This window comes from Pelophylax lessonae (assembly GCF_965119305.1).
Source record: "Pelophylax lessonae genome assembly, chromosome: 1".
NCBI lineage: Eukaryota > Metazoa > Chordata > Amphibia > Anura > Ranidae > Pelophylax > Pelophylax lessonae.
The window spans coordinates 429928144-429952306 of NC_138768.1; the positions used below are offsets into that span (position 1 = coordinate 429928144).

At 40.9% G+C, this 24163-nt stretch overlaps 1 protein-coding gene across 1 annotated transcript in view; it reads right to left on the reverse strand.

The window, feature by feature from the left end:
* CORO2A (coronin 2A) overlaps positions 1–24163 on the reverse strand; it is a 237248-nt gene that overhangs the window by 66259 nt on the left and 146826 nt on the right. The window contains exons 2-3 of the mRNA XM_082263489.1: positions 12848–13048; positions 378–494 (exon numbers count right to left, since the gene is read on the reverse strand). Coding sequence (XP_082119615.1) covers positions 378–494; positions 12848–13048 — 318 coding nt within the window. The remainder of the gene's footprint in view (positions 1–377; positions 495–12847; positions 13049–24163) is intronic.

Here is a 24163-nt window from a genome sequence, read left to right on the forward strand (position 1 = left end):
ATGACTTGCACATAAGCCTTCAAAATGGGGACTTTTGATTTTTAAAGTTTGGGTCACAAAGACGTTCGGGTCTGAACTTTTGCAATGATTGGGAGTTCTGGCGCAAACTGAACCTGGGTGTTCGGCCCATCTCTAGCTGTGAATACTGTCTGTAATGTAATTTTACTGTTTTATGTTCAGTGTTTTTCTTTAACAATGAACATTATTATGCAAGCACAATAGGAATATTTCATGTAAAAATTAAACGGCTTTTGAGGCTTTCCATATACATGATTTACATGTGGTTTAAAATGAAAACTGTATGCATGAAATTTAGCCTACTATAATTATTTTAAAAACAATTTCAAACAACCAGGCATATTGTGTTATTGACTTACAGATGAATCCTCAGAGCAGGAAGCAATTACGTAGTCATCAAAAGGGTTCCACTTGATGTCCAGCACATTCCCTCTGTGACCACAAACTTTGGGATAATGAGGATCAAGTTTTCCCGACTGCAATCAAAAATATTATTCAGAGTTAGCTCATGTCACATTTTTTATATTAGTTGTTTATAGACTATACGGTACCCATTATAAGTTTTGGTGTAAAAGTAACTCCAGACAAAACTTTTTTTAGAGTGGGGAGAGGTTAGACCAGCCTCTCTAAACCTTTTTTTTAAAACTAAGAAACCATTAAAATAATATTTTCTAATATTTACTATATCTACAGCTAATGGTATATTAGTGTAATGGTCACTGAGAAGATATTCTTCTCAGAGATAGCTAGAAAGATCATTGTTAGTGATACATTATCTGAGAGGTAGAAAGTGCTCATTGCTCAAGGAACCCTAGAGTTCCACTGAACATGGGTCAAGGAAGGCTATGTTAGGCCCTTAGTCAGTTTTTACTGCTGTGTTCTCGTTGGAGAGATTGAACCTTCTATTTTTATTGGTTATCGCTGTCACAGAGAAAGAAAGGGAGAAATCTTAGAGTTTCCCCAGAACAAATTATCAAAGTAAATCTTCCAATGGGGATACCTGTTCTGGGGACAACTGTAAGCTGGGAATTCCTTTTACACTGGAAAACTTACTTTACCTTTCTGCTGGTTCTTTGGGACAGGCAAAAAAAAAAAAAAGGCAATGTTGCCAATGGTACACATACAGCAAAAAAAAAAAACACTCTCTCCCTCCCTCCCCCCCCCCCCCCAAAAAAAAAAAAACTTACTGAACTTCACCTAAAAAGGGAAGTACCTAATTTTGACAGACTTTACCTGCTTGTCAACCGCCTAACTCAGATCTAGGGCAGCAGTGCATGCACTCTGCGCTATATCATATACATATTACGTGATCCGCATGCCCCGCTGTGCTGCTATTTGTTACAGCACAAGCCGATCAGCAGGTCCCGGTCAACTGACTGCCAGGACCTGCTGATCAGCTCAGTGTTTCGCAGAACAGAGCTCTGTAATTGTAAAAAATACAGAGCTCTGTTCACTGACAATGGATCTAGGCAGGGAAAAAAAAAAAAAACAAGCTACTAGATGCGAACCACCTTCCCAGCCAGTGTCATTAGTACAGTGACCGTGTATTGTATTAGCAATGATCACTGTATTAGTGTCACTATTGATGTCAGTGTCAGTCAGCATCAGCTAGTATCAGATTGCCCGCTATAAGTTGCTAAACGCTGCCATTACTAGTATAAAAAAATAATTCCAGTATATATTCCATAGTTTGTAGACACTAACTTTCCACAAACCCAACAATATACACTTATTGTTTTTCTTTTTTGCAAAGACATGCAGCAGAATACATTCTGGCATCAATTAATGAAGAAATTAGATTTTTTTTTTTTATTGAATATGTTTTATGGCAGAAAGTAAAAAATATTGAATATTGAGGTTTTTTTTTTTTTTTTCAAAATCTTTGGTCTTTTTAAGTTTATAAAAATAAAAAAAAACCCCAGTGGTAATCAAATATCACCAAAAGAAAGCTCTGTTTGTGTGGAAAAAAAAGATATTCATTTAATTTGGGTACAGTGTTGCATGACCATGAAATTGACCGGATGATTTTCCCTCTTAATAACCAGGCCATATTTTGCGATTCGGCACTGCGTTATTTTAACGGAAAATTGCGTGGTCGTGCGACGCTGTACCCAAATAAAATTGATGTCCTTTTTTTCCCACAAATAGAGCTTTCTTTTGATAGTATTTGATCACCTCTGGGATTTTTATTTTTTGCACTATAAACAAAAAAATAGCTACAATTCTGAAAAAAAAAAAAAAAAAAACCCACACTATTTTTCACTTTCTGCTTCAAAACATTCCCAAAAAAAATAAATAAAAATAAATTTTTTTAACATTTTAGGCCAATTTGTTTTCTGCTACATATTTTTGGTAAAAAAATCAATAAAAAAAAAAAAAATCGCAATAAGCGTATTTTAATTGGTTTGCGCAAAAGCTATCGCGTCTACTAACTACTGGAAAGATTTATGTAATTTTTATTGTTTTTTTTTTTACTAGTAATGGCGGCGATCTGCGATTTTTAGCGGGACTGTAACATTGCGGCGGACAGATCGGACTCCTGACGTTTTTAACACTTTTGGGGGGACCAGTGACATTACTACAGTAATCAGTGCTAAACATATGCACTGTTACTGTAATAATGACACTGGTAGGGAAGGGGTTAACACTGTGGGTGACCAAAGGGTTAAGTGTGAGCCTATGGGGGTGATGGGCTTGTGAAATGATCATAGAGACCTGTGATCCTATATAGAAGGATCACAGGCACTCGATGATCATTCCAGAGAGAAGAACGGTCTTTCAGCGGGGAGCGATTGCGGGTGCCAGGTGGCAATCGGAGCCTCCTGCCCCGTGCATCGGAGTCCCCGCTGCCGAGTGGGGGGTGGAAGTGCGCTGCCGACGGTGCAAGCCCCCTAGCTGCAGGCGTGTGACTGACATAGCCCTAAGTTGGATCGCGCAGGAGGGCCAGCCTGCCGCAGTATATATATGCGGTGGGCGGTCTGGAACCGGTTAAAGTAGCGCAGTGCCGAAGAGGAAAAAATGGCCTGGTAATGAAGGGGGTAAAACTTTCTGGAGGGCAAGTAGTAAGGATTCTCACATTGAGTGATAATTCAGTGATAAAGCCTTCCTGTTTACAAGGAAATGTATGAAGATGTCAGATTGAAACAAAGGCATCAAGGGTGCAGCATGTCGACACTATCGTTATGCCTGCAATGATTTTGATGTGCATTCAAAGCCAATGAATCAGAGGTATGCTCTTGCATAACAGAGCATGCAGAGATCCAACGTGCTTTGAAAGAAACAGAAGGATACAGCAGCTCGTTTTTTTTTTTTTTTTTTTAATTCCGGTCATTATTAGCTAGTTTCTAAAACGAAACTACATTTTTAACCAAAATAGCCACTCAACTGCCAGTACCACGGTTCTTTTTCTTCCTAACCTGCAGATTTAGACAATCATTATGAAGAGACACTTGTTTAAAAGTTATTATAGACTGTAACTGAGCCTGTCCTTGCTTGTGTGCAAGGAGGAAAGTTGCAAAAGCAGAACATATAAAGTCCTGATTTAATTGAATTTAGACTTTTGTATCAAAAAAATCCAACATGTTTTGGGGATCCAACTGGTTCCGCTTCATTTGGGCTTTATCAACACAGACAACAAAGATTATAGAACAGGATCCTATTCTACGATCTCAGCTGCTGCTTTCTTCCTTGTGCACAAAGTCCCTACACAAGCAAAGAACCAACTGGCAATTACAACTCCTGAGAGATCTTCTTAGGGATAACCAAGCCCTCCTCACTCCCTAAGGCAGGCCATACATGGTGCAAATTTCTTTCCTGCAGTCACGAGTTGCAGAAAATAAAAAAGCACGATTCCCCCATCAACGCAGACAGTCTTGACAGGGGAAACCTCCTGTTGAGCAATTGTCTTCTCCCTGTGAGGGGTGGGCGGGGGGGGACCTCTTTGACGTTACTGTTGTGGCTTCCTATCCTTAAAGGTCGATTATCAGGGGGTTGTTTTTCTTCCCCCATAGTATTATACATGAGGCATGTATTGAGACCTATATGGATATTTTACAGAAAATAAGCTGTTTTGACCCGTACCAATATCTGATCAACGTGTAATATTCTTTTTGTAGAATTGTTTTTAACGCTGTGAATAGGCTCTTCTAATGTGCTAAACTTAGCTGGTCTTGAAGAAGCGGATTACCCGCGAAACGCTTCGACCTTCTCATAGGCTTTAAAAACGCCCACTGTTGTAATGTATTTTGTAGATAGCATTTTGTGTGTTCACAGAGGCATATTCAAAGTCCCAAACACAATTTTCACTTGCCTCCTACGAATTGTACCCAAGCTGATTGACTTTATACATTCAGCCGGCCCATTAACGGTTTGAATCATGGCCGCTTCCTGCTAAACCGGCCGAGATTCGAACAGTGTATGGTTGGCCTAATGCATTCACATTTGAGCTGAGTGCCTTTAGTCAATTCAAGCTTTTTTTGTGTGTTTGTACAGGCATTTTTGCAGGCATCAAAGTTTTTTTTAAATTATTTTTTAACAAATGAAGAGCTAGCTACTATAGAATACAAACGCATGACAAGGGCATTTTAACACAAATTTCAGGAGCTCGCATCAATGTCTATTGGGGCCAAATGCTTAAAGCTTGTACAGGCACAGCTGAAAACCATGGGATTTTGTATGTTGAGAATTTGGAGCTTCGAGCTTGGGGACAGGTATGAATGGGGCTGAAGACCTAACTGAAAACTACAGCATTTAGAGATCCAGTGCTCCACAACTTTCTTCTGCTTGCTTGGCAAAGTATGTCTTTTTTTACAGTTATGGATACAGTGGGGTATAATTCTTATTTGTTAAAAATGTTGCCCTCAGGACAGAAAGTGACAAGGAAATCTTTCCGACAGCAACACAGACCAAAGTAAAAACTATTTAAAGAGGTGGTAAAGTTTCATCACTAACTTTTACCTATAGGTAAGCCTATAATAAGGCTTACCTATAGGTAGTGTAAATATCTCCTAAACGGGCACCGTTTAGAAGATATTTACTGTACATGCAGCCAGTGACATCACTGGTACATGCATTCTGAAGGAACGGCCCCCTGTGCTGTTCCTTTAGAGCCCTGTGCTGTAAACAGTGGTGGAGTGACGTCATCGTGGCTCCTGCCAGTCACAGAGCTGGAGTCCGCAAACCCGGAACCAAGACGGGTGAAGGGGGGAGTGCCTGCAATGCTGACATCTTGGCACTTGAAGATCTTTGTTTTAAGGTAAGTTTAACATGCAATGCATACTAGCACATTATGACATTACCTTGCAGGATAAGGGAAAACAAAAACAAACCTCCAGCAGTTTACAACCGCTTTAGGTTGAGTAGGGGAATGCTAGAATCTGTCAGCTTTTTATGAGCGAAAAAAAAACAACTTGTTTCACCCATCCACACATTTGAGCTAGATGGGGGAATCCTCCTCACTGTGTCTTTTGTATTCTGACTGCGGACAGACTTTCTCACCATCAGTATACACAGATCAGTCCTGCAGCACTAATTCCGAGGCGAAAATCCAACAGGGCAATTGAACAGAAGTCGATTGGTAGATCGACTTCTGTTCAACCACAGTGCCCTCATACAGATCGAAATTCATCTGGTCAATGCTGAACCTACCAAATGTATAGGCAGCTTTATTTTCTGTGTCCCTGTTGCAGATTTTTCCCCAAGTGCTGTGTGGTAAAACATTGTTCTCAGAACAAGACGTGAAGAGAAATCTCTGTAACGCAGCTCTGGATAGCAGAAAGACCTGACGGTTCTAACTTTTCCCCGCTCTAACCAAAACTAACAGAAAAAGGTTTTGGGTATAGATACATTTAAAAGTTATTAAACGATTCCTATCTTCACCTCAGTGTCTTCGGAATTCAAAAAACAAAAGCCTGCCATAAACACTAAACCTCCTGGGAAATGTTGTCCCCATAAGAGCCTAGTCATTACATATGGCAAGGTCAGAGAAGCCTTTGACGGGCAATAGTGCATTTGGGAAGGTTTTCTTACCTGCCCAATCATCTTTTTTTCGGAGAAAGCAAATTCTTGGCTGTTCAGTGTTACTACAAATAGGCTAGAGAAGAAGACTGTCAACGGAAATACTTAGACAAATACTGTATATGCTGCAGGAAAACACAACCTTTTACATTTATTGGGCTTTTAACTGAGCTCTAGAGAAAGGATACAATTGATATACATTTCCTAGGGGCAATCCCTTTTTTGAAGGTTCTATCCCCAGGAAATGAGTGTCCCTGGCAGCGAGGCAGTGCAGAGCAAACATTACACTAAGCAGGGCCTAGGGCCTACCCCCCTACCACCCCCCCGCCCCACACATAGCGGAGGCTCATTCAAAAGGAGCCACTATTCAAGATAATACAATTTCATACAGGAGGGCATGTGCAATATGAAGCTATGTAGTACATTATTGTGGTACTTGGTAAGTATATAAACCAAGTGTAAAATACACAATCCATCAGGAACTGGAATCTAAATGTTGATGAATTGATGACTGATTGAATACATTATGGCTACTGCAACAATAGAGAAATGGGGGGGGGGGGTTTACAAAGGGTAATAAAGTAGGTAGATGAGGAAGGGGAAGGAGACTCCTATCTAAAGAATGGTTCAAAATATTATGAGCAAAAATTCATTATAAAGTGGCGAATTAGGAAAAATGGCAGATTGGTAGGCTACTGTCAGAGTCCCAAACTCTTCTGAGCCCATGAAGATGATCCAGGTAGTCCACTTGTTCATGATTGAGACATATGTGTTGTGGTCTTGAGCTACCAATTATTCCATCCCCACCATGTGGCATAGTACCGTTACTCAGTCATAGGTGATGGAATTTTGGTAGTCTTCCAATATCTAGGAATAATAGCACTGCCTCAGCATAGGAAGTCATAGAAGAGTTTTTTTTTTGGCTGCAGTGATGAAACTGGGGAAGGTAAATTTGAGAGTTAAGCAGGTCATATAGGAAAAATCGTTCAAACTCATTTTCGAAAAACGAACACTCGGCTGTGAGAGCAGATGATCGTGCAATCATGTAATGACCGATAAATTGTTCAAGGGACATAAACAAATCAATTTTTTGTACGTTTTTTTCACATATACCCAGTGCAAACTGTTTTGGACGGGAAACATATTAACCTTTGAATTAATTGTTCGTTCAACAGAAAATTTCGAAACGTGTCCGCTTTTTTGGCTCAAAAACATCACAACCTATTACCAATTTGTGCCCAATAATTGGCCGAAAAATGAACGAACTGTCCCAATGACCAAATTTCAGACGATATTTCGTATAGTTTATGGCCACTATTAGTATAACTGTAGGGGAGGAAGTTCTAATAATTTTTTTAGTAGCGTAAAATAAACTTTAAATACAAGTACACATATGACACTGGTTTTGCAAAGCATTATGTTTTTCTGGAGAGGAAGCAGCTGCTTCCCATTTTCTCTCTTCCATTGAATCTCTGTATGGCCCTATATGAACATAAAAAGGGAAGGAGCTGTGATCACTGCTTTCACATATTTTGCGGTGTGTTTAAAAGGGAAGTGAGGCTTTAAAATACATTCAGAACAGTCATACTCACCTAGATGCCTGCAGCATCGATCTCAGCTGCAGCTTTTCCTCACCAACTCCAAGACCAGGCACTGAGCAATTAAACACAGCTGATTGGCAAATTGATCCTGGGAAAATTTGATTGCCTCTCGGGGGATCCTGAAATAATTTTTTTTCCCTGCTGTAGCAAATTGGATCATGCTTTTCTGGGGTTTTTCATCTTCCTCTGGATCAACTGTGGGTAAAGGATTGTGTATATGGGATTGTATGATTTATTTATTTTTGGTTGAACTAGATGGACTTGACTTTTTTCAACCTGACTACGTATGTAACACAGTTCTCGGTCTTCAACCTGCAGGGATCTGGTGACTGTCAAGTCACTGGCTCTCTGCTCTGCTCCTCCAGTACTCAGCTGGCTGAGAGGCTGAGTCAGCTACCGATCTAGGCATTTGGGTGGATCCAGAGCATATGTTTGAGATCTTTTCAGAGCCTAGACCAGATCTGTAATATCAGTCAACAACGAGCTGCACTCCTGCGATTGCAATCTCTGCTTTGGTTCCTTTGTGTGAAATCCCCTGCTTTCCTGTTTGAAACTAACCATGCTAAGCAAAGAAGCACATCCATCGCAATGTGGTCAGCTTTCTGGCTGTGCTGGGAGCTCAGACTGCCTGAACTCTAATGGTCAGACTTGTGTTGACACGCCCCTCCCTGCACAGCCAATCACAGGGAAGATCTGTGAACTGCTGTTTCTCTGCCTCCTGCTGACAAACAGCCCTCAAAATCTCCACCTCCAGCTCTCTAATCTCCTTAGGTAGCTGAGAACCGAGATCATGTGAAAACTTAAAAAAAAAGTACACACAAATGTTTTGCCTTGCATTTCTATTTTATACAGAATGGGTTATTCTACAAGGTGAGGGTTTACATATACGTTAAATCCTGAATCTATTTTGATATGGGCCTCCAGTAGTCCGTTACACAACAGTACTCAGCCAAGGAGTGGGAAAGACAGGATTGGGAGCCAACTGGGCTTTATTGCAGTGTTGTCTTAAGGCTGTGAGATTTCTGGGAGAAGGAAGGAGCAGAGTTGCGATCTCATCATTTAGCTCCTGCACCTTCTTTTTCTTGTCATAGGGTGGGTCCAATCCAGGAGTTCTAGTTCGACTGCAATGTAGTTTGCAAGAGGTCTTTGAGAGTGAAGAATATGGCTGGGCCTTCTGACCAGAGCAGCAATTTGTTGTGCATTTAAGAACATTTTATACAGGGTTACACGCTTAATTTAAAAATATTTAATTACTATATGCACAACAAATTATGGCAATCTGATATAAAGCACCGCCAGGAAAGGAAGAATTTTCTGGGTTTAAGGATTTCAAAGCTTTTTTAGGCCTACAGTTACATATAACACCATCAAAACCTTCACATACCCGATCTTTCTAAGAGATCAGGGTACAAAGCATAATGTAAGAAGTACTTCCATTTAACCACTATCCTTTATGATCAACAAATATTTTTTCAGTTCACTAAAGCTACATGCACATGACATGGTTGGGTTGGCCCATCACCATGAAATCCCAATGTTTTTGGGCCCCCGAGATGCACAGCTGTAGTGTCTAGCCATGCTGTCAGCTACAGCTGTGACAGAAATACACGGTGGCTGGACAATAAACCAAGTGGTGCTCTGCATTTAGGATCATATGCACTCAGGGAAATTAATGAAAAATTCCTGTGTTTTTAGGAAAAAAGTGTCCAGCCGTTGCGCATATTTCAGCTTGTGCTTTTTCAGCACACTGCAAAGAAGAATGATAATGACCAAAGAACCCAATGTAGCAAATAAGATTTCAGTTCCTTATTATCGGACTTTGGATTTATTGTGTCACTGAGAGGCAAAAATACATTGAACTGTCTACATCCTAGCTAAATGCAGTAGCAATAGCATAAGTCATAGTTAACATTTATGACACAGTTTTAGGCTATGCAAACAAAATGCATCTGTCATAAAAAAATGTTTTCAAAAAACATGCAGCTGTGTTGTTTTAATGGATTTATCAGAAATGTTGGCACCTTTCAAATGAAAGTCATACAACTAGAGAGCGGTTACAACTGTTTGTTTTTGCTTTCTCTGTCTTTTACAGTTAATGAAATCAGTACAACAAAAGCCTAAAGCACCTCACAAAAGTGAGTACACCCCTCGCATTTTTGTAAATATTTTTTATATCTTTTCATGTGACAACACTGAAGAAATTACACTTTGCTATAATGTAAAGTAGTGAATGTACAGCTTGTATAACAGTGTAAATCTGTTGTCCCCTCAAAATAACTCCGCACACAGCCATTAATGGCTAAAAACTGCTGGCAACAAAAGTGAGTACACCCCTAAGTGACAATGTCAAAACTGGGCCCAAAGTGTCAATATTTTGTGTGGCCACCATTATTTTCCAGCACTGCCTTCCTTAACCCTCTTGGGCATGGAGTTTACCAGAGCTTCACAGGTTGCCACTGGAGTCCTCTTCCACTCCTCCATGACAACATCGCAGAGCTGGTGGATGTTAGAGACCTTGCGCTCCTCCACTTTCCATTTGAGGATGCCCCACAGATGTTCAATAGGGTTTAGGTCTTTAGACATGCTTGGCCAATCCATCACCTTTACCCTCAGCTTCTTTAGCAAGGCAGTGGTGGTCTTGGAGGTGTGTTTGGGGTTATGTTATGTTGGAATACTGCCCTGCAGTGCAGTCTCTGAAGGGAGGGGATCATGCTCTGCTTCAGTATGTCACAGTACGTGTTGGCATTTATGGTTCCCTCAATGAACTATAGCTCCCCAGTTCCGGCAGCAGTCAAGCAGCCCCAGACCCTGACACTCCCACCACCATGCTTGACTGTAGGCAAGACACACTTGTCTTTGTATTCCTCACCTGGTTGCTGCCACACACGCTTGACACCATCTGAACCAAATAAGTTTTTCTTGGTCTCATCAGACCAAAGGACATGGCTCCAGTAATACATGTCCTTAGTCTGCTTGTCTTCAGCAAACTGTTTGCGGGCTTTCATGTGCATCATCTTTAGAAGAGGCTTCCTTCACGAACAGCAGCCATGCAGACCAATTTGATGCAGTGTGCGGCATATGGTCTGAGCACTGACAGGCTGAACCCCACCCCTTCAACCTCTGCAGCAATGCTGGCAGCACTCATACGTCAATTTCCCCAACGACAACCTCTGGATAGGACACTGGACATGTGCATTCAACTTCTTTGGTCGACCATGGCGAGGACTGTTCTGAGTGGAACCTGTCCTATTAAACAACTGTATGGTCTTGGTCACTGCTCTGAAGCTCAGTTTCAGGGTCTTGGCAATCTTCTTATAGCCTAGGCCATCTTTATGTAGAGCAACAATTCTTTTTTTCAGATCCTCAGAGAGTTCCTTGCCATGAGGTGCCATGTTGAATTTCCAGTGACCAGTATGAGAGAGTGAGAGCGATAACACCAAATTTAACACACCTGCTTCCTATTCACACCTGAGACCTTGTAACACTAACAAGTCAAAGGACACTGGGGAGGGAAAATTGGCTAATTGGGCCCAATTTGGACATTGTCACTTGGGGGTGTACTCACTTTTGTTGCCAGCAGTTTAGACATTAATGGCTGTGGGTTGAGTTATTTTGAGGGGACAGCAGATTTACACTGTTATACAAGCTGTACACTTACTACTGTCACATGAAAAGATATAATAAAGTATTTACAAAAATGTGAGGGTTAAGCTCAATTTTGTGAGATACTGTATGTCAACTAGCATAGGCTGCAGCTCCTGGATAAGTTCTATCAATGATCTAGGGCAAATAAAAGTGGGCATAGTTAAATTTAATGGGAAAAGGAATCCATTGTTAAAGAAGAACTGAAGGAAGAAAACATTTTTTTTAATTCTGCTGGGTTACAAATAGTTAAAGTGATAATAAACCCTTACACAAGCCCACTGAAGTGACCAGCCTCCAGTGATGTACAGTGATGAAGCAAATAAGCTGTACCTGTTTACCTGAAGCCCTGTCTCCTACAGGGCCTTTCAAAGTACACAGGGCAAATCATATTTCTGAGCTTCCAGGAGGTAGGGCGTGGGGATCAAACATCACACACTGCACAGCACATAGCTGAGTGTAATCTGATGTCTGAGTGGAGGGGATGGACAAACCCCCCTCTACCCTGTCTCACTGATAAACACACATGAGAATGCCAACCACCTGCTGTGTGCTACAGAGGAGGGCGGAGCCATCACCATAGATTGCTTGGTGTCAGAGAAAATTGTGAGAAGTGATAGATGCAGATTGAAGGAAGGATAGATCAGCCAGGGTACATATTAGGCGCTATGGACTGTGGAAAGTACATTTACTATGGGGATATGGATATGGTTTGTTCCATTTTTCAGAAGCTTACATCCACTTTAAAACCCATTGTCATGTCCACCTCTCGTTTTCCCTGTCCATTCACAGAATAATTTTCATAGCTATAGGCTATAAGCGCTAGCAGTAGCCATTGTATTCTGCCGGCGGGTAATGCTCCCTGCTGGCAGAATACAATAGCACAGTGGGGGGCATTCCACCATCAACACTGAATGTGAAAATCATATCATCTATATGCGGCCTAAGCATAAAAAAATCAGATGAACACTGTGGGCAAAAGAACCAGACACTGACAGAGAATTTAAGAATTGCTTAAAAGAGAAGTATTGGAATCTTTTTTTTTTTTTTTTTTAAATCATACTTGCCTAGGTGGATGCAGCATTGGTTCAGTGCTGCATCTGTCCCACGCCAGCTCCAACACTGAGAACTGAGCAATCAAACAGCGCCGATCGCTCGGTTTTCAGGGTTCCCTGAGCAGAGAGCTAGTGATGGTCAGTCAGCAGCTCTCTTCTCTGGAGCGCTGGGCTGTGGATAGGGCGGGAGTAGCCGGCTCAGGCTTTTAGAGGCTCACTGAGAGGCTGAGCCAGGTGCCGGTTTAGGCAATGTGATCCATAGGAGAAGTACAGCTAAACGAGTTTTAACACTTCATTTTACAATTGTAAATGCATAAAAAGACAAATCTAATATGTCAAAACATTTTTCTAATAAAAAAGAATGCTGTTGGCTATGGTATGAGAGGAAGAGACAACAGATGACCTCAGGGGAGAATGAAAATGGTCCCCCTTTTCAGGAATCTTGTGTAAAGGGGCCACAATCCCAGAGTAGAAGCATTGTCAGTAGTTCCATCACTTATGAAAGGTTTTTCTTACCTGGTGTATAGGAATTACAATAAAGGCTCCTCCACCCGCACATTCCGTCACTACAGCAATAAAAATTGGATTTACAGCACAAAAATGGTTGTCGTGTACACTTCTTGTGATAGGCACATTGTCAAAACAGTTCTCTTTGTTTGCAGGCTTTCCAAATACATGTCGATACTTTGAGCTTCGATACTGAGGCTGCCATGACATCTGTGGAAAGAAAACAACAATGATTGGATATGTCTTAAAAACACAAAATAGGAAAGAAAAATAGAAGTATAAAATCTTCAAAAAATTTACATCGAACCCCTTTCAGTTTTTGAGATATGGGTTTTACTTGACCACTTTAATCTCATGTGTCATTTTAAACCAGCACTAGTTTAAAAGTGCTGTTTTAAAAAATAGTCTCGTTGGCTTCAGAAGGTCCTGGCAGGATTCAGTGATGGAACCACTAGCTATCAGACCTGACTGGATGACTTTCAAAAGAGTGAAAAAGTGTTAATTTTTATTGTCAAATTTTGATTTAGTTTTAGTCCTAGCCTTTTGGCTGAAATGCAATTTTAGATTTAGTCAAATTTTAGTCATCTGAATTGTTTTAGTTTTGGTCATATTTTAGTCAACTAAAATCTCCAGTACAGTATAGGTGACTAAAATCGAATGGGTTTAGTTAAATTGTAACGCATTATTTAAGCATTTCGCAAGAATTGTCAAACTCATTATATACTCCTGGAGTAAAAATCTAATAACATTAGTTATGGTATCAAGGTTTGAACATGCACTACAGACACACATTTAGCCATTGTGATATAGTGTATAACCAGTGTTAATTTTGACATCAAATTTAAATTTAGTTTTAGTCATAGACTTTTGACTTAAATGCCATTTTAGTCATCTAAATTGTTTTTATTTTAGTCTTACTTTAGTTGACTGAAATAGTGGTCATTTTGTTGATGAAATGAACACTGGAGGGGAACAGGGAAATCAGCTATAGACATTATTTGGATTTTGGATGGATTTGCAGGTACAATGCTACCAAGTAAACATGTCTTGATTCAGCTTTGTACATAAACAAACGTTAAGGTCCCCAGAGTATTCGTGTCCATGCTGTAAAGAGGGAAGATGTCTAATTTTTTCTTCCCTAGAGATTTCTCAGGTAGTGGTATCCATAGATGACTGCAGAGATGAGATAATTGAATGCAATTGCATAATCTCAGGTCTCATTTCTGTTCATTACATATGTAGTACCACAAAACAAATTTCTTAATGTACAAACTATAAAAGAAAATACTTTTTTTTTAAATTTTAAAACATGGAGGGCCCCTTCAGACGTTTGCGGTTAATGTAGTATTTTTTGCATTAATATGCGCTGCAATAAAAAAAGCCCATTCCTTTAGAATAGGTTGCTAATCCATGAAAATAGAAGAAAAATTAACTTTTTTTTTTTAATGCAGTACACTATAGCGCAAGACATGTATGTTATGGAGAGCTGCAGTGTGAATGCATTACCCCCTCTTACACTAAATGAATGGCACAGCACAAAGTACTGTGTCTTGATGCTCTTTTCTGCAACGTTTAGAGAAGTCAGACTTAAACAGCATGCTTCTCGCAAACCTTTTCTAAGGTTTGCATAGTTGGGTAAAAACCTGAACATCTGTCAGGAGCACTTTTAAAGGGAAGGCACTTGCACTTAATTTCCTATAGAGAAGAAAAATCTTAAGGCAGCCCATGCATTTTTTTTCTTTCAAACAGCGGGTGGATGTGTATGGGGTAATCGCTCCCACTTTGGTATTGTACTCTGACAGTTGTCCCACTGACAGAATACAATGATCATTGCTGCCAGGTATAGTCAGCAGGAAAAACCCAACAGGCTGGCTGTACACAAGTCAACCGGCCTGTCCAGTCCATGCGGCCTGCCCAAATCAGCCAGTTCAGCAGGGACCGGATACATTTCTACGTTTGGCCGGCTTAAAGCGGAGTTCCGGCCACAGAATCTTTTTTTTTTTTAAATACCCCCCAAACAGTGACCCACCGACCTTTATATATCCGCTAATCCTGTTTTATACAGTTAAATAAGAGTTAGGCAATCATAAAATCTTACTTTATATAATCTGTGCAGAGCGCCGCCATTTTGTCCGGGTTAGCCGAGTCCGCAGTGGGGAAATGTCTGCCCTGCTTCCTGCTTCTAGAGGGAGGAGGCCGGTGAATCCAGCGCGAAATCTCACGCATGCCCAGTACTATGCGATCGGCATAGTATGTGTTTCCATAGGGACAGTAGCGTGGAGGAAGTTGCCGCCCCTATAAAGCCATTCTCCGCCTCCCGGAAGATCAATAAGCTTTTTAAACTTCTTTAAATATGGCGCCATCTGCACTGGGCTCCGCCTAACATCGCGTCATTTCCTGTTTGGAAATAACGCGATGAGAGGAGCGGCCGGCCGCCTACGTCATTGCCCATTGCATCCTGGGAGCGACGAGTAAGAGCTCCCAGGACGCATTGCGGGACAGGAAGTGACGGCGCAGGCCGCAGCCGAGGAAGTGGAAGTAAAGGTGAGTATATTATCTTCTGAAATAAGGCAAGTAAAAAAAAAAAAAAGCCGGGAATATCCAATTCTTTTACAGGGGACAATAAGGAAGTGGATGCCATAAAAGCTAAAGTAAAGATTTTGTGGCCGGAAGTCCGCTTTAAGGCTGGCCATAGATGGATCAAGATCCACAATCTAGGTGGATAGAGGAATCCTCCTTGCTAAGTCATTGTTAGATTGACCTCTGTTAAACGGAAGCAGCCACACATGGATCGAAAATTTGACCCATCTATGGCCAACTTAAGACACACTAAAAGACATTTTGAGAGTTCTTAGTAAACATTAGTAGTTGAAATACATTTATAAATATACAGTATTAACGCATTCTTTTAAAAGGACAGCATGTACGTATGATCACCTATTAATAGCAAATATTATATAGTATGTAAGGCAGAAGTTCAAACACACGCAACACATTATTCAATTAACCTTAGTTGCTCTCCCCGAGGACGAGGAGCATTGCTTAATAATTCTTCTCGTCCTTCCTCATTACTACAGTGGAACTAGAAGATGTATTCCTATGGTAACTGCCATATAAATGTTATGGTGCAATCAAACCTTTACTCCCAAAGGAATTCATGCTATTTTTACTACTAAATTATGTGCTTACTGGATCAAGAGGAGGTATTACCATCATTGTACTTATTAACCATAAGTCTGATTAGCTACTGCAATCACATACTGTTTTTTTTTAATAAAAGTTATTATATACAGTATATGTATTCTGTTATTAATCATCCAGAAAGCCAGCAGCTTTGGTTTGCAAGAAAGAGTCTCTGTATTTTAAAGGTGCTGTGTGACCATAAATCATATATATTCAGGACACAGATCACAATAAAAACCTTATAAGTGTTCTAACCCTTTCCTGCACTGTCCAAGCTAGAAAAAGGTTTTGGCTATAAATACACTTTATACCTATCATACAGCAGCTAGGACTGGGGTTTACTGAGCCATACACGGTTTTTCCAGACTTTGCCAGTCTACTTATATTGCTCCCCTTGGACTTTTCAACAATACTTTGGGTGGCTTTTCATAGATAGTAGTGCTTAGTCATTTGTTGTTCTATGCTTTACAGCTGCCAGTGCAAAACATTTTGCCTGCCAATATTGGATGCTCTGTCCAACAATGGCTTTTACAATTTGTCATTGTATGGCTTCCCTTCTTACATCAAGAGACACCTCCTAAATAAACTAAAAATCTTAAAAATCCTGCACCTGCCCCTGGCCTGCTCATTATGATGAGTGGCTGTAGATTAGGACATGTGTTTGGAAACCCTATTACGTTCTATGACAGGACATTGTAGGATTTCAAATTTGCACAAAAATATACTATAAGTAAGAAAAATAGTCTGGTATAATTTGCTTGTAAAAGCAATAATTGTAGACACCATACCAAGCAAGAAGGCAGAGTAGAAAATAAAAGCAAACTTATAAATAAAGGCATTTCTCATTTGTGTTGCAGGAGATATTCATTGTTTCTTTAAAATGTTGGTGAAAGTATACCTTGCTTTTGGAACGGAATAAAGTAACAAAAATAAAATAATTTCTTGCAAAAGAGTAGGAAGAATTATGTTTATATCCAGCAATCCAGACAAGGTTTAATTCCCTTTAGAAAAGTATGTGAATGTCTGTGGAAATACAACAATTTTCTATTTGGGTTATTTGTATTCTCCATTGCTACATTTTATGGCTCTCCATACATTTTTTATCCAACTATAGTCCAAAAAGGAGTCTGATGACATACATCAATTACCCTATAGCCCTATCTGTGTATGAACATGCTATAGAAAAAACGGTTTACATTGCCAATTGTATTAGCACTATATTAGCTGGCTTTAAAGAGTTTCCATGGCTCCAACTATGACACTATGGCATGAGGTTTGAGAAAACAGACATTTTTTCATTCTATGACTTCTCACACGTGTCAATGATTTCTTGTAACTATGAGGTGTGGCAGAGTTATAATGCCATCAAGCTGCATTCCTGAATCAATTTCAGATAAAAATAATCTAAAGGCAGGGACCGTTGATCTCTCCAAGTAAGCAGGTTTTCTCTACCTGTATATACGGAGCACAATCAAGTTTGTGTTTTGAAGTAACATGCACAGGTTACCCGCAGGTGTGTGCAAGTAACCTGCACATTCTTTAATTTTCCAAAAAATTGGATTTTTGTACTTACCGTAAAATCCTATTCTCTGAGTTAATTGACGGACACAGCGTCATAACTAATGTGTTATATTGCCTCCTCCAGGAGTAGGACAAGGAAGAACAAAAAACACCTGGCTACGCCCATGGGCCATCCTCAGCTTGGTATAAAACCCCCCTCTCTGCTCTAGGTAATCAGTTTAGTAGCAAGCAGCATTGCAAGTATCAAAACTCATTAGAGGGGTGGATGCTGTGTCCATCAAACTCAGAGAAATGGATTTTACAGTAAGTACAAAAATTCAATTTTCGCTTTCGTTCATCGACTGACACAGCGCTCCATAAATCATAACTACTGGGACATCCAGAAACAGTGGCATTGAAAATGAGGGGTGGGGAAAATAACCCAAGCTACACATAAGTGCCCTTAACCAGAATACAGGAACCAGTCCGAAAAAAATAAAGTTTAAAGAAAAACACCCCCAAGAGGGAACAGCCCCTCTAACTGCAGCCTGCAAAACTTTGTTGCCAAAAGAAGCATCCGCAGATGCCAAAGTATCTACCTTAAAGAATTTTTTAAAGGTATGCACCAACGACCAAGTGGCTGCCTTGCAAACTTGCGATATTGATGCCTGATGACAGAAGGCCCAAGAAGCACTCAGCGCCCAAGTAGAATGCGAAGTGACAGGGAAAGGTGGAACCTGACCTTTAATGAAATAGGCCTGAGTAACCATCTGTCTGATCCATCTGGATGGAGATGGTAGCCGAAGAAGCGTTCAGCCCTTTTCTAGGTCTGTCCGTACCACAAAAAGCGAATTTGACCTCCGAAAGGACTCCGTAGCTGCCAGATACACCCGAATCGCACGAATCACATCCAAGGTATGCAAAGCAAATTCCTTGTAATGAGCCGGCTTGGGACACAAGGAGGGCAACACAATGTCCTCATTCAAATGGAAGAGACAACTTTGGGTAGGAATGATGGACAAGGACTGGAAATAGGGACTGCGGCAGGATAATGCCACCAATTCCGATACCCTGTGGGCTGAGGTAATAGCCACCAAGTATGTCACCTTCTGGGATAACGTAGAAAAGGAACTCTCCCGAATATTCTCAAATGGAGGTTTCTGGAGAACCCGAAAGCACTAAATTTAAATCCCATAATGGCAAATGAGACCGTACAGGTGGAGCCACATGTCGAACACCCTGAATTAAGGTACGAACTAAAGAGTGCGTAACTAGGGGTCGCTGAAAGAAGATTGCCAAGGCAGACACCTGGCCCTTGATGGTACTCAAGGTCAACTTCTGATCAACGCCCCGTTGAAGAAAGGTTAAGATCCGAGCCACAAAAAAAAGGATCGAGGATGAGCGCCAATCGAATCACACCAAGAAATGTACGCTTTCCATGTACAATGGTATATCTTGCTGGAAGACGACTTCCCTGCCTTCACCATAGAAGGGATCACTGATCCAGACAAACCTCTATCCCTCAGTACCTGGCTTTCAATAGCTAAACCATTAAAATCAGCAACTGTAAAGCAGCATGGTAGATTAGCCCTTGGGACAACTGGTCTTCTCTGAGAGGAAGCCCCCATATGTCAATTTGCATCTGGTTCCATGTACTTCATATGGGGGAGCTATGCTAACGTACCTTGCAAGGTATATGCACACAGTCAGAAACAAATTAATCTTTTAGAAGCATTATTTGTTTTTTATGCCTATGAACACAGCTCAGTATTAGTCAATGTGTTCAGGGATGTTTACAGCCACCAGGATGATTGGAAGATTCTCGCTCTTGATTCCTCGCAGGAACTGTGGAAGAAGCCTGAGCCGAGGATAATACTGGTCTTACCGTGGCCCTTGGACACCTGTGGCGTCTGTCAGAGGACCCCGTGACCTCATCACAAACTTCGGGATCCTCCTGTGGAGTTGAACCTGCTAAAGGAGCTGCATGTAGGATTGTGCAAACAGATCTGTCTTGAAAGTAGATACCTCCAGACTCTGAACGTGTATGCAAATCAGGAGAGAACTGTCTGTGTGACAGCAGCCGGTGAATCACGGCCTGTAGTTCCTGAAATTTGTCCAGAGGAAGGACCACCCTGGTCAGAATAAAAATCAGATCTAGGTAAATCAATTCCCTGGACAGGGATAGGGGGGACCTTAGGTAGTTCGGACGTCTCCTGAACCTTTGCAGGAATTAAATCTGCACAAGGAGACTCCGGACCTAAAAAAAACTGAAAATAAACTTTGCCCCCCTTTCTGGGTACCCCCTAAAAGAAAAATTTTGCGGATCTCCTTGACACTCACAAAAGAAGTCCACTGGGCCAAAAACCAGTGAAGCTGCACCCCCCACCCCAATCATGGGTGAGGGCAGGCCTTCATGCTGAAGGGGTCTGGTCTGCGGGTCCGGAGAAGCTAGCTCTAGGCTTACCAGACCAAGATTGCTTGGAACCTCCCAGGGAAGATTTAAAAGATCTATTTCCCTTATTCTCCATCCCAGAAATACAAAATAATTTTCTATGGGCTGAGAAGTAGAGCTCCCTTCTGCGATGGGGCTCCTTCCCTTGACTGTAGCAGGAAGGTAGTCTTCCCCCTGTGATACACTTAATGATGTCATCCAGGGTAGCCCCAAACAGGTGATCGCCTTGAAAGGGCAGATTAATGAGAGCTTTCTTAGAGGCTTGGTCTGTGGACCAATTCTTAAGCGACAGCATGCGCCCTAATCACCACTGCTGAAAACAAAGTTTGGACAGCATAGAAGCTGTATCCAAAGCTGCATCACAAATAAACTGCAGCACATGGATCAACTAGTCCGCTAAATCAACGTAAGCAGCGGGGACCTGCTCACTCCCCAGGGCCTGGCACAAAAGCTTGACCCATTTAGTTAGGTTCTGAGACACCAGGGCTGAAGCAAAGACTGGCCACAATACCGAAGCAGCCATAGTAAACATGATGCGTGCCACAGCCTCCCCTTTCCTGTCAGCCAGGTCCTTAAAGGACAGGGATTCCTAGTGGACTAGTCCACTTTTTTAAAAGTGACTCCTCAAAAGGGTAACATACAGCAAAACGTTTGGGGACAACAAAGGTAATTTTGGTTGTTCCCATTCCTTACAGGAAAACCTGTCAACATAAGGCACACCTTTGGAGTACGAGGTGACTTATGTGTACCCTGTATCATAAATGACCATGTAGATGGTGGTTAGAGAGTGGCAGATGTCCATTTGCATCTGGTTCCATGTACTTCATATGGGGGAGCTATGCTAACGTACCTTGAAAGGTATATGCACACAGTCAGAAACAAATTCAGCTTTTAGAAGCATTATTTGTTTTTTTATGCCTATGAACACAGCTCAGTATTAGTCAATGTGTTCATACACATTGTGCCGTTTATATTTGTATTTTAGAGTAGTTTTTAGGGGCATAAAAAAAAAATGTGTTCAGAGAGACGCATACTGGCATAATTTTACACATATGCGCATAATTTCAGCCTAACGGCTAGAATAATTCATTGTTCTAAATAATAGAATGAAATTATGTGAATATGCCTTGCATGCATCAATAAGTATAAATACACACCAGATTAGGTATTATTTTATGCTGGATTTTTCTGCCAGCTCCTTCTGGATTACTGAGCCAATACATCATCTATGTACATAATGCCTCTAGGCTGTCAAATTGTATTGAATTTTACAGAAAATTATAAATCTGCAGATTGAAAAGGAAAAGTAATTTTTAATAAAAAGAGTTACCCTTTAATGAAAAATTAACTGTTCACTATGAAAGAGAAGTTTCTCTTAGTTTAGTTAATGTGGTGAAAAACCTGATCTTGTGCAAAGAAAAGCAAAAAAAAAAGTATTTTTACTTACACATGATTGGATGATGGAAGTCCACACAAACCTTATTTACTAAGCTAAGTGAACACTTGCAAAGTGAACAGTCTATTTGCCTTTTGTAAATCAACTCCTGCACAAAATAAAAGGTCAGTATGCGCTTACAATGTATTGCGGTGCGCACAGATATAACTCACCAGATCTTCTCAATGCTACAAAATACATGGTCAGTATGCACCTACAAATGTACAGCTCTGGAGTGGATAAACCACGACCGGCGTCCACTCCCTCAGCAAATGGAGGTTTCCAGCTTTACAGGCCGACAGGTCAGCCAATACACATGGGATTGTGATGCTACCACACTCTGTATAAGCAAAATTCTGCAAAGAAATAGAATCTACTATCTTCCTGCTGATACAAGATATAAAAACAAAGTACAACTTCATCTTTTCTTTCAAACTGGTCTTTAGCAGCCACATACAAGAGTGAAAAATACTGTTCTCAACAAAACTCTAAAAAAATAAGGATAAAAATACAACATCAACTACTTATACAAGTATAACCAAAATTCCCCCACAGTATAAAATAGCATATTTATCTGTTATCTATTGAACAATATCCTAGTCTACAGTAGGACCATATGGGATACACGTTTTTAATTTGTATATCAATTATGTTTTCCGTTTAGGAATTTGCCTTTTCCCCAATTCCCAAATAGCCATAAACTTTATTTTAGTAATATATTTTCTGTAACAAAACATACAATGTGAACGCAATAACTTTTGTATAATACAGACATGTTTCCCTTAGCCTCACCTTTACCTACTGTATTCATATGGTCCACCAACAAATTGAGGACCACACAGACACTGCAAGTGGTATAAATATAAACTCTATTTAAATTATTATTGCAACTGTGTGACAGAATCCACAAATATCAGTGAACAAATAAACCTACTATACATAAATATCCCAATAATTTAAAAATTATATTATTATAATGAATGTCCCAAAATTATGGTGCAAGCTGTGCATAAAAAAAATAGTGAACAGACAAATCTACACATGTCCAAAAAAGATGAATAAATCCTTATAACGAGTATTCTTGCCACCTCTGTGTATAACGAACAACTTAAATCAAACAGGTGCTTGTCTAATCCACCACCAGTGCTCTCTAGCAGCTTACCTCCAACTTTGACTCCTGTTTCACCAGAGAATCAAGATACGCTGCTACCCTTTGGAGATGGATGGAGATCTATACAGATGGATAGATATCCTTGGGCGTTTCACAATCCAGCTCTCTCCTTTATTGCGATGCTCGCATATATTATTGGCCATTTAAAACATATTATGGCCGATAATACAGTAGCTCTCCCTCACATTTTTGTAAATATTTTATTATATCTTTTCATGTGACAACACTGAAGAAATTACACTTTGCTACAATGTAAAGTAGTGAGTGTATAGCTTGTATAAGTGTAGATTTTCTGTCCCCTCAAAATAACTCAACACAGCCATAAATGTCTAAACCGCTGGCAACAAAAGTGCGTACACACCTAAGTTAAAATGTGCAAATTTGGCCCAAAGTGTCAATAGTTTGAGTGGCAACCCTTATTTTCCAGCATTTCCTTAACCCTTTTGGGCATGGAGTTCACCAGAGCTTCACAGGTTGCCACTGGAGTCCTCTTCCACTCCTCCATGACGACACCACAGAGATTGTGGATTTTAGAGACCTTGCGATCCTCCACCTTCCGTTTGAGGATGCCCCACAGATGCTCAATAGGGTTTAGGTCTGGAAACATGCTTGGCCAGTCCATCACCTTTACCCTCAGCTTCTTTAACACGGTAGTGGTCATCTTGGAGGTGTGTTTGGGGTTTGTTATGTTGGAATACTGCCCTGTGGCCCAATCTCCAAAGGGAGGGGGATCATGCTCTGCTTCAGTATGTCACAGTACATGTCGGCATTCAAGGTTCCCTCAATGAACTGTAGCTCCCCAGTGCCAGCAGCACTCATGCAGCCCAAGACACTCCCACCACCATGCTTGACTGTAGGCAAGACTCACTTGTCTTTGAACTCCTCACCTGGTTGCCGCCCCACACGTTTGACACCATCTGAGCCAAATAGGTTTATCTTCTTCAGACCACAGGACATGGCTCCAGTAATTCATGTCCTTAGTCTGCTTCTCTTCAGCAAACTGTTTGCGGGCTTTCTTGTCATCATCTTTAGAAGAGGCTTCCTCCTGGGACGACAGCCATGCAGACCAATTTGATGCAGTGTGCGGCGTATGGTTTGGACACTGACAGGCTGACACCCCCCTCCAACCTCTACAGCAATGCTGGCAGCACTCATATGTCTATTTCCCAAAAACAACCTCTGGCTATGATGCTGAGCATGTGCACTCAACTTCTTTGGTCAACCATGGCGAGGTCTGTTCTGAGTGGAACCTGTCCTGTTAAACTGCTGTATGGTCTTGGTCACGGTGCTGCACCTCAGTTTTAGGGTCTTGGCAATTTTCTTCTAGCCTAGTCCATCTTTATGAAGAGCAACAACTTTTTTTGTTTCAGATCCTTTAGAGAGTTCTTTGTCATGAGGTGCCATGTTGAACTTCCAGTGACCAGTATGAGAGAGTGAGAGCAATAAACACCATATTTTACACACCTGCTCCCCATTCACTCCTGAGACCTTGTAACACTAAAGAGTCAAATGACACCGGGGAGGGAAAATGGCTAATTGGGCCCAATTTGGACATTTTCACTTAGGGGTGTACTCACTTTTGTT